Source organism: Salvelinus sp. IW2-2015, unplaced genomic scaffold, assembly GCF_002910315.2.
Source record: "Salvelinus sp. IW2-2015 unplaced genomic scaffold, ASM291031v2 Un_scaffold3325, whole genome shotgun sequence".
NCBI lineage: Eukaryota > Metazoa > Chordata > Actinopteri > Salmoniformes > Salmonidae > Salvelinus > Salvelinus sp. IW2-2015.
In genome coordinates, this window is record NW_019944609.1 from 31,057 (window position 1) to 43,364 (window position 12,308).

Below are 12,308 nucleotides of genomic sequence, written 5' to 3' on the forward strand. Positions count from 1 at the left end.
CCCGGTGGGGACAGGTGGAAATTGCCCATGTTTAACGTTAAAAAGGTGAGGGTTCAAAGGAGTTCTTCTAAGCATTCCAAACACGCTTTGGATACACAATTAAAAACATAAAACATTTAAAATTATACAATAATTTATCTTTCATCTAGGATCGTAAGAAAAGCCATGCAAGAAACATGAAACGTATACATTAAATTAGATCTGTTAAGACTATGAATAAACATTTAACACATTACATTTTTACTTAACGTCTCCATTCACTCGGTTACAGATCTTTTTTATAGATACAAACTTTGTCAGTAATGTGGATCTGCAAAGGACATGAAACCAAACATAGCTAGTCGAAGTTGGCTAGTCAATCAAGCAACTAGCCCAGAAATTAGTTGCTTTGCAGCTTCCGGTTTCATTTCCAAAATAAAAGTCTAGTTTGTCTTAGATCTGCATTCAATAATGACGTTGTACGCAGTTGATGATGTGGTATAGTCTTGGCCTTCAGCAAATTACTTGTGTGAGAATGATAAAGACACAGAAGAGCTTTGTGTAGAATAATCGCCTGAGCTGCAAATAGAAAGTAAATATGATTTAGGCTAGGCCTATTCCGCTATCTAAATGTGCCTTGTTGTTGTGTATTATCTAATTGCAATATAATTGTATGGGATTCTTTTACATTTACATTTAAGTCATTTAGCAGACGCTCTTTATCCAGAGCGACCTTACAAATTGGTGCATTCACCTTATGATATCCAGTGGAACAACCACTTTACAATAGTGCATCTAACTCTTTTAAGGGGGGGGGGGTTAGAAGGATTACTTTATCCTATCCTAGGTATTCCTTTAAAGAGGTGGGGTTTCAGGTGTCTCCGGAAGGTGGTGATTGACTCCGCTGACTGGCGTCGTGAGGAGTTGTTCCACCATTGGGTGCCAGAGCAGCGAACAGTTTTGAAAAGGGAGGCCTGTAATAAAAACAGTTTAAAAGCACAAATGGAGTTAAAAAATGATTCTGCAGGACACCAGTAACCAAAAGATAGCCTACATTGCAGTGCATGCAAAGTTGAAGGCCTATTTTTTATTTACATTTACAAATTAAAACATTGAATTATTAAAGTGATAGGCTGAAGAACTTTGGATAATTTAGATATTTTGAACACATGGATTTCAATTTAAAAAAATGTATAAGGCTGTTCTATTCTCTTTAATTTAGTTCCTATTTCAACTCAGACAATGACTGATGAATGACATATGACTGACCTGAATGAATAATAAAATAAATGTTCAAATATGTTGGAATGACGAGTTGCACGCATCATGCTCGCCACTTTTATTTGGCTAGTAGGCAAATAGTCTACATTAGGGATAATGACTCTGGCTGCATGCCTCCAGAAGGGCATCTTCTGAGGCTGAGGGGTGCTTTTACGAAGGCGCATGGTGTGCATGGTGCTGCAGGGAGATGACAAGCTCTTCAACTGGGCAGCAGTGCTGCGATGGAAGAATAACCTATCGGAGACTACCTAAGACCACTGCAACAGAGTTATTGAAAGTGTGGAAATAAGCTTATGCCAGACTTAGCCTACGTTTAAAACCTCTTTCCTTGTTCATTTTAAAGTCCATATGTTCATGACACGATTATATACAGTTGAAGTCGGAAGTTTACATACACTTAGGTTGGAGTCATTAAAACTCGTTTTTCAACCACTCCACAAATGTCTTGTTAACAAACCTATAGTTTTGGCAAGTCGGTTATGACATCTACTTTGTGCATGACACAAGTAATGTTTCCAACAACTGTTAACAGACAGATTTACTTACAATTTACTGTATCATAATTCCAGTGGGTCAGAAAGTTGACTGTGCCTTGAAACAGCTTGGAAAATTCCAGAAAATGATGTCATGGCTTTAAAAGCTTCTGATACACCTGTTACCCTGGATGTATTTCAAGACCTTCAAACTCAGTGCCTCTTTGCTTGATGTCAAAGGAAAATCAAAAGAAATCAGCCAAGACCTCACAAAAACTGTAGTCCTCCTCAAGTCTGGTTTATCCTTGGAAGCAATTTCCAAACGCCTGAAGGTACCACGTTCATCTGTACAAACAATAGTACGCAAGTATATAACACCATGGGCCACGCAGCCATCATACCGCTCAGGAAGGAGATACGTTCTGTCTCCTAGAGATTAAGGTACATTGGTGCAAAAAGTGTAAATCAATCCCAGAACAACAGCAAGGACTTGTGAAGATTCTGGAGGAAACAGGTACAAAAGTATCTATATCACAGTAAATCGGTCCTATATGGCATAACCTGAAAGGCCGCTCAGCAAGGAAGAAGCCACTGCTCAAAACCGCCATTAAAAAAGCAGACTATGTTTTGCAACTGCACATGGGGACAAAGATCGTACTTTTTGGAGAAATGTCCTCTGGTCTGATGAAACAAAAATAGAACTGTTTGGCCATAATGACCATCGTTATGTTTGGAGGAAAAAGGGGGAGGCTTGCAAGCCGAAGAACACCATCCCAACCGTGAAGCAGGGGGTGGCAGCATCATGCTGTGGCGGTGCTTTGCTGCAGGAGGGACTGGTGCTTCACAAAATAGATGGCATCATGAGGGGAAAATGATGGAGCTATATTGAAGCAACATCTCAAGACATTAGTCAGGAATTAAAGCTTGGTCACAAATGTGTCTTCCAAATGGACAATGACCAAAGCATACTTCCAAAGTTGTGGCAAAATGGTTTAAGGACAACAAAGTCAAGGTATTGGAGTGGCCATCACAAAGCCCTGACCTCAATCCTATAGAAATTTGTGGGCAGAACTGAAAAGCATGTGCGAGCAAGGAGGCCTACAACCCTGACTCAGTTACACCCAGCTCTGTCAGGAGGAATGGACCAAAATTCACCCAACTTATTGTGGGAAGCTTGTGAAAGGCTACCAAAATGTTTGACCAAGTTAAACAATTTAAAGACAATGCTACCAAATACTAATTGAGTGTATGTAAACCTCTGACCCAATGGGTGTGATGAAAGAATAAAGCTGAAATAAATAATTCTCTCTACTATTATTCTGACATTTCACATTCTTAAAAAAAGTGGTGATCCTAACTGACCTAAGACAGGGAATTTACTAGAATTAAATGTCAGGAATGTGAAAAACTGAGTTAAATTGTATTTGGCTTAGGGTATGTAAACTTCTGACTTCAACTGTATATATATATACAGTGGGGAGAAAAGTATTTGATACATTGCGATTTTGCAGGTTTTCCTACTTAACAAAACATGTAGAGGTCTGTAATTTTTTATCATAGGTACACTTCAACTGTGAGAGACGGAATCTAAACAAAAATCCAGAAAATCACATTGTATGATTTTTAAGTAATTTATTTGGAGCCCCAGATCGAGGGAGATTATCAGTGGTCTTGTATGTCTTCCATTTCCTAATAATTGCTCCCACGGTTGATTTCTTCAACAAAGCTGCTTACCTATTGCAGATTCAGTCTTCCCAGCCTGGTGCAGGTCTACAATTTTGTTTCTGGTGTCTTTGACAGCTCTTTGGTCTTGGCCATAGTGGAGTTTGGAGTGTGACTGTTTGAGGTTGTGGACAGGTGTCTTTTATACTGATAACAAGTTCAAACAGGTGCCATTAACACAGGTAACAAGTGGAGGACAGAGGAGCCTCTTAAAGAAGAAGTTACAGATCTGTGAGAGCCCCAGAAATCTTGCTTGTTTGTAGGTGACCAAATACTTATTTTCCACCATCATTTGCAAATAAATTCATTAAATATCCTACAATGTGATTTTCTGGATTTTTTTTTCTCATTTTGTCTGTCATAGTTGAAGTGTACCTATGATGAAAATTACAGGCCTCTCTCATCTTTTTAAGTGGGAGAACTTGCACAATTGGTGGCTGACTAAATACTTTTTTGCCCCACTGTATACACACACCGAACAAAAATATAAATGCAACATATAAATATACGCATACATACAGTGCATTCGGAAAGTTTTCAGACCTCTTCCCTTTTCCACATTTTGTTACGTTACAGCCTTATTCCAAATTTGAATAAAAAACTTTTTTTCCCTCATCAATCTACGCCATGTAGATTGATGAGGGAAAAAAAGTTTTTTATTCAAATTTACCTAAATAAGTCATGGCAGAATTGTAGGAAATGAGCTTTAAAACTGCAAAAAATGTCTATGCACCATGGCAAAAAACGTAGAATTACGTGAAATGTGTTATAAATTGCTAAACGTTCTCTCCGCCCCATACCTAAATGTGTAGAACTGCAAAAAAAACGTGCTTTAATTTTCTCTCTGCCCAATGGCAAAATGTGTTGTATTGCAGGAAATTGAATCTCGCTTAGCCCCCTTTTGCTGGCTAGTCACTAGCAGTGGCCTTGTGCTTGAGAGATTTCTTATGAGACCTGTGTTTATTTTCTTTAATGCTTGTTGACAGAAGTTGGCCATTATTATTAATGGATGTGCATTGTGCTTGGTTCTGGTTACATTTGTAACAAAAAGGGCGTTTTCATAGACAGATTTGAAAGCCAGATCACTGATAATTGGAAAAAAGCAGGTTAAACTATTTAATTTCATTATTAGTGGGTCTTCTGGTTGAAGGCTCACATTTAGCCTAGATTTAATTTTACGAGCCCTGAATTCATTAGATTTTTCCCAACTGTTTCAAATGCAGTGTATTGACCTTTAATCATGCAACAAAGCTTATTTTGAGAAATAGTTTTTTTTAAAGATATAAAGTATATCGTGAAGTTCGAAAAAAATGTAGATATGATATTTTTTGGCCATATCACCTAGGCCTAGCCTCTATATCTGTCACGTCCAGACCTTAAAGAGCCGTTTTATTTCTCTATTTAGTTAGGTCAGGGTGTGATGTGGGGTGGGCATTCTATGTTTTGTATTTCTTTGTGGTTGGTCGAGTGTGGTTCCTAATCAGAGGCAGCTGTCTATCGTTGTCTCTGATTGGGAATCATACTTAATTAGCCTGTTTTCCCACCTATGTTGTGGGATCTTGTTTTTGTTAGCTCTGTGAAGCCTGCAGAACGTGACGTTCGTCATTCCTTTTTGTTGTTTTTGTTTGGTGTTCTGAGTAATTAAAGAATCATGAACACTCGCCACGCTGCACCTTGGTCCACTTCTTCAGACGAGCGTTACAATATCAGTGTTAATGCTATGGACTATGTTTAACAATGTATTTCCATATTYAAGCAATACAATTAGAACAATGTGCACTGCTAACATTTTCAACATATTTTTCAAATATTGGGGCAGGATAATTAATGAACTAGGCTGTAACGGACTAATATTCTAATTGGAGTTGATGACAACGCACCACAATAAGAGCGTAAATACACAATTTGAAACAACCACATATTTAGCCATGTTCCGGTTGGCCAGTGACAAAACCTTGACAAAACCTCAACTTGTTTACTCATCAAAACCCATTCCTTTCTCAGCACCACCAGCTACAGCGCACATAATTCATGAAAAAAAAAAAACGGAACCTATAACCCTACCACTAGAACCTAGAACCTAGAACCCTATCACTAGAACCTATAACCCTATCACCAGAACCTATAACCCTACCACTAGAACCTATAACCCTATCTAGAACCTATAACCCTATCACTAGAACCTATAACCCTACCACTAGAACCTATAACCCTATCACTAGAACCTATAACCCTAACACTAGCGCTAAGATTTACCGTTGGGTTTGTTCAAATAGAGCCCTAAATGTTTCTGGTTCATTTCAATGCCACATATAAGTTGTTTATTACGTTCAGCTGCAATTTAAAGGGGAACAGCGGGAAATTTGAGAAGTTTATTAAAGTACCGGGACCTCTGTAGCACAGTGTTGGACTATCTGTCACAATACCCATCTCTCTCACTCAGGGAGAGTACCTAAACCTCTCTGACTCAGGGAACGTACCTAAACATCTCTGACTCAGGGAGAGTACCTAAACCTCTCTGACTCAGGGAGAGTACCTAAACCTCTCTGACTCAGGGAGAGTACCTAAACACCTCTGACTCAGGGAGAGTACAGAGCTAGATCGAAGGCATAAGGTCATGTGACCCTCCCCCTCACTGCAGCGCGAGATAGAACATATTTTTTTATAAACCTTCTGTCACGGCAAACATTTGGGTTGCAGGTTCACAATTTAACATTTACTGAGAACTCTGCCAAGCAAGAAGAAGAAATCAGCCCGTGGGCTTACTGCACACACAACAACATACACACGAGAGAACTCCTTATAAACACTACACTGTAACCGTCAGTTTTCAAAATGCATCAGACTGTAGCACATCAGACTGTAGCACATCAGACTGTAGCACATCAGGACTGTAGCACATCAGACTGTAACACACACATCAGACTGAACACATCAGCTGTAGCACCATCAGACTGTAACACATCAGACTGTAGCACATCAGACTGTAACACATCAGACTGTAACACATCAGACTGTAACACATCAGGACTGTAGCACATCAGACTGTAACACATCAGACTGGAGCACATCAGACTGTAACACATCAGACTGTTAACACATCAGACTGTAGCACATCAGACTGTAACACATCAGACTGTAGACTGTATCAGACTGTAGCACATCAGACTGTAGCACATCAGACTGTACTGCATCAGACTGTAGCATATCAGACTGCAACACATCAGACTGTAAACATCAGACTGTAGCACATCAGACTGTAGCACATCAGACTGTAACACAGCAGAACTGTAGCATATCAGACTGGCTAAACACATCAGACTGTAAACATCAGACTGTAGCACATCAGACTGTAGGACATCAGACTGTAACACATCAGACTGTACTGCATCAGACTGTAGCACATCAGACTGTAGAACATCAGACTGTAGCACATCAGACTGTACTGCATCAGACTGTACTGCATCAGACTGTAACACATCAGACTGTAGCACATCAGACTGTAACACATCAGACTGTACCCTTGCCTATTCCATGACATTGTGTAATAGTGTAATAGTGACAGTGTGATCCAAAGAGCAACACTGCAGCTGTTGATTGTCAGTGATCATCATTAATCATGTTGCCTATGCTAAAAACAGCAGAATCACGACTTTCAAGGAGTAGGGTATTTGATGCAAACATATAATAATACTTTTCCATTTTCCAAAATTCCATAATGTTCTTTTGCTCGTTCGAAGAAGGCAATTTATCCCCGGTGTAACGGCTGTCGTCGGAAGAAGGTGAAGACCAAAACGCAGCGTGGTAAGTGTTCGTCATGTTTAATAGAAACTCAACACTAAAAAGCAAAAACAACAAAGTGACAACCGAAACAGCTCCGTCAGGTGCAACATAAATTAATCACCCACAACACAAAATGGAAAACAGGCTACCTAAGTATGGCTCTCAACCAGAGACAACGATAGACAGCTGCCTCTGATTGGGAACCATACCAGGCCAAACACATAGAAAACCAACAACATAGAAAAAAGAACATAGACTGCCCACCCTAGTCACACCCTGGCCTAACCAAAATAGAGAATAAAAAACCTCTCTATAGCCAGGGCATGACACCCGGCTTGCAAGGATATGGTCGCTGTCAGCTGTATATCCCTTGTTGTATGGTGTGATCAGATCATTACGGTAAAATATAGCCTACTAAAATGAGGGCCACTTGACCAGGGAAAGAAAACTAGCCACATAACATCAAAGATCCACCTCCTTACAGTATTTTACAGTAGGTATGAGGTACATTTCTGCATGTGCTTTTGTTTTCCAACGCCAAACCCACCACTGGTGTCTGTGGCCAAAGAGCTCTAATTTCATGTCATCTGACCATAGCACCGGTTCCAATCCAAGTGCCAAAGCCATTTATCAAACTCCAGGCGGTGCTATGGTCAGAAGACATGAACATAGAGCTCTTTTTTATATACAGTTGAAGTCAGAAGTTTACATACACCTTAGCCAAATACATCGAGGTGGCAGGCAGCCGAGTGGTTAGAGTGTTGGACTTGTAACCGAAAGGTTGCAAGATTGAATCCCCGTGCTGACAAGGTGCAAATCTGTAATTCTGCCCCTGAACAAGGCAGTTAATCCACTGTTCCTAGGCCATCATTGAAAATAATAATTTCTTCTTAACTGACTTGCCTAGTTAAATTAAGGTAAAAAAAAATTTAACTCAGTTTTTCACAATTCCTGACATTTAATCCTAGTAAGAATTACCTGTCTTAGGTCAGTTAGGATCACCACTTTATTTTAAGAATGTGAAATGTAAGAATAATAGTGTAGAGAGTGATTTATTTGAGCTTTTATTTCTTTAATCACATTCCCAGTGGGTCAGACGTTTACATACACTCAATTAGTATTTGGTAGCATTGCCTTTAATTTGTTTAACTTGGGTCAAACGTTTCGGGTAGCCTTCCACAAGCTTCCCACAATAAATTGGGTGAATTTTGGTCCATTCCTCCTGACAGAGCTGGTGTAACTGAGTCAGGTTTGTAGGCCTCCTTGTTCGCACACGCTTTTTCAGTTCAAGCACCCCGACAACATGATGCTGCCACCCCCGTGCTTCACGGTTGGGAGGGTGTTCTTTGGCTTGCAAGCCTCCCCCTTTTTTCTCCAAACATAGCGATGGTCAAACAGTTCTATTTTTGTTTCGCAGACGAGAAGACATTTCTCCAAAAAGTACGATCTTTGTCCCCATGTGCAGTTGCAAACCGTAGTCTGGATTTTTTGTGGCGGTTTTGGAGCAGTGGCTTCTTCCTTGCTGAGCGGCCTTTCACGGTATGTCGATATAGGACTCGTTTTTACTGTGGATATAGATACTTTTGTACCTGTTTCCTCATCATCTTCACAGGGTCATTTGCTGTTGTTCTGGATTGATTTGCACTTTTCGCAACAAAGTACGTTCATCTCTAGGAGACAGAACGTCTCCTTCCTGAGCAGTATGACGGCTGCGTGGTCCCATGGTGTTTATACTTGCGTACTATTGTTTGTAAAGATGAACGTGGTACCTTCAGGCGTTTGGAAATTGCTCCCAGGATAACCAGACTGTGGAGGTCTACAATTTTTTGTCTGAGGCTTGGCTGATTTTCTTTTGATTTTCCCATGATGTCAAGCAAAGAGGCACTGAGTTTGAAGGTAGGCCTTGAAATACATCCACGGTACCCCAATGACTCACGATGTCAATAGCTATCAGAACCTTCTAAAGCCCTGACATCATTTTCTGGAATTTTCCATGCTGTTTAAAGGCACAGTCAACTTAGTGTATGTAAACTTCTGACCCACTGGAATTGTGATACAGTGAATTATAAGTGAAATAATCTGTCTGTAACAATTGCTGGAAAAATGACTTATGTCATGCCCAAAGTTGATGTGCTAACCGACTTGCCAAACTATAGTTTGTTAACAATACATTTCTGGAGTGGTTTTAATGACTCCAACCTAAGTGTATGTAAACTTCCGACTTCAACTGTATATGGGAAAAGATCCCTCCCAATGTTGTTTCTTCAATCTCATAAAACATTTTAGAAAAAGGTTCAGTATCGTTATCCTCTCTAGGGGAGGGTGCTGGAGTATTGAAAACAGGGGTGACAATCATTTTGACCCCTATGTTTTTGGTATTTTTTATTACTTGTTAAACAAAATCTCTCTCTCTGAATATCAGTATACAATAATATAAATGTCCTATTTTTTAGCATAGAATATAGCTGAGTATTTGTGTTGTATATTTTCTACGGTCTTTTTGGCTCCTCTTTCTCAAAGATCCAATAATTCTGCTATAACTATAAGTTGGGTGCTCAGAAAGTGGCCGTTGGTTCAACTTTGACAGACATGTCTGTAAATGAGTTGAGCTATGCATAGCAGTCTGTGCTGTGATCGTCTTTCTAGTTGAAGTTTCCATTCTTCAAATGACGTTGTGGTGCTGCTTCCTGTTGCTGACTTTCAATTATAATGAAAGTCTTTATAAATTGCTTGAATGGTGTAAAATTCAGAAGATCACAACAGTGACTTTAGTATTTAGATCATATGACTTCTTCCCTCTGTCGTCCCTGGCCAATAATCTCTTCTTCCTCGTGAAATGTGCGCCCCCTCACTATTCCCTACAAATGTAAAAAGGTTTTGGCATTGACTAAATGTTGTTTTCCACCAGTCATTTCCTTTCAAATCCATGAAGGGAAGTGAACAAGTGCACACCTCAGGAGAAAGGAGAGATTATTAGGACAGAACCAACATTTCGCCCTTCCCCAGAATTATACTGACCTGTTACTTACTAACCTAGCAATCACATTATAGGTACACATGCCTAATGAATGTAATCAATATCACTATAAAGATGTATTGAAAATATGTATTTACCTGCTTGATGGATAAAAGTCAGTAGAATGGCAATGTTGAAATGAAAGAAGGTCCCCATATTTAAAAAAATGTCTGAGAAATAGGAAATTATTGTCGCAATGAATTTGGGTTTTCTGTATTACGGGGCGTTCCAGAAATAGAGTGCCTGTGGTGTAGTGCACCACACTTTTTTAATCACTTTATTTCACGAAATTTACTGAGGGGTGGTCCAAAATAGGGGAGGGTTGTGTGGTTTTAGGGGGCACAGGGGAGTGTAGTGCGTTTTTTGCTCTGGTTTACATGTGCACTTCTGCTTGTATTTGTGGCTATTATTAAGCTGCTTTAACTACTGCAGGCCTTTGATATGAAGGCAGAGACTCCGACAATAAATATGAATCCTCAGAAATTCGGTTAAACCTGAGAAACAAATGTAAATGAATCGCTAATCACACTAAATAAATAATAAACTTCGGAAAAAACTTTGTCAAAGCAACAAAATAACAAGGGCTTTATAATGATGGTGAAAACGTGGGGTCATTTATTTTGCGGATAAGTGGGTTAAAACCTTTCTAGAAGTCGGAAAAAATGACGTGGGACATATTCATTTATTTGAATGAAAAAACACTATTGTAATTTTGAACATGGTTTATTTAAAGCAGGTCTYTGTCATCCAACTCTTAAATTGAGTGTTGTATCAAAATGTACACATATAATGTCACRAGGACATAAAAGGCACTGTATTCGTGGAACGACCCTTCCACGTGGTCTATAGTGGCTTTTTTGCGGAAGTTATATGTACTTCCTCTAGTTCCTCTTTCTTAGACAAATGTCAAAGTATGGGGACCCATTTCACCGTTGGTATTCTTTGTACAAAGCACTTACTAATGCGCTACACATTACCATTCTGAAATGATTACACCTTTTGTCTACACTATTCTTTTACCATTTTTTTTTTCAGATTAGTTTACATCGTTAAACATTTGGAAGACAATGTTCAAGTTTTTTTGTGAAAACCTATTAGGATTGGGCTCAATTCAGTTTGAGTGACTGGAAGAAGAATTTAATTCAGTGCAATTCAAAGAACTTCCACTCAGKCATAGACTCTGACAGGTCCCACTTCCAGATACCAAAGAACATCACTTTTCTCTGGAAAGAATGGTAATTTACTATTTTATGCTTGGTGCTTAGAATAGCCAATTCTACTGAGTGTACAAAACATGAATAATGTTCCTAATATTGAGTTGCAACATCTTTTGCCATCAGAACAGCCTGCAATCGTTGGAACATGGACTCTACAAGGTGTCAAAAGCGTTCCACAAGGATGCTGGCCCATGTTGACTCTAATGCTTCCCAAGTTGGGTCAAGTTGGCTGGATGTCCTTTGGGTGGTGGACCATTCTTGATGCACACAGAACACTGTGGAGCATGAAAAACCAAGGAGTGTTGCCATTCTTGACACAAGTCAGTGCGCCTGGCATCTACTACCATACCCCGTTCAAAGGCACTTAAATATTTTTTKTTGCCCATTCACCCTCTGAATGGCACACACACAATCCATGTCTCAATTGTCTCAAGGCTTAAAAATCCTTCTTTAACCTGTATCCTCCCCTTGGGGTGGCAGGTAGCCTAGCGGTTAGAGCGTTGGACTTGTWACCGGAAGGTTGCAAGATTGAATCACCGTGCTATTCTTCCGCTGCCATCACCTCATGTTTTAGCATGATAATGCACAGCCCCAGTGCACGGCCCCATCTGTACATAATTCCTGGAAGCTGAAAACTTCCATGGCCTTAATATTCATTGAGCGTGTTTGGGATGCTCTGGATTACCATGTATGACAGGCCACAATCCCATTTCCTCAGGCCACAACAGCCTGATCAACTCTGTGCAACAGAGATGTGTCACGATGCATGAGGCAAATGGTGGTCACACCAGATACTGACTGGTTTTCTGATCCACGCTCCTACCTGTTTTTGTAAGG

The 12,308-nt window shown here is 39.8% G+C and overlaps 1 protein-coding gene across 1 annotated transcript in view; it reads right to left on the reverse strand.

The window, feature by feature from the left end:
* LOC112075657 (uncharacterized) overlaps positions 1 to 10,429 on the reverse strand; it is a gene marked incomplete at its 3' end in the record, with an annotated part of 15,981 nt that extends 5,552 nt beyond the window's left edge. The window contains exon 1 of the mRNA XM_024142621.1: positions 10,353 to 10,429. Within this exon, the coding sequence (XP_023998389.1) occupies positions 10,353 to 10,410 (58 nt within the window). The remainder of the gene's footprint in view (positions 1 to 10,352) is intronic.
* Between the last annotated feature and the right edge of the window lie 1,879 nt (positions 10,430 to 12,308).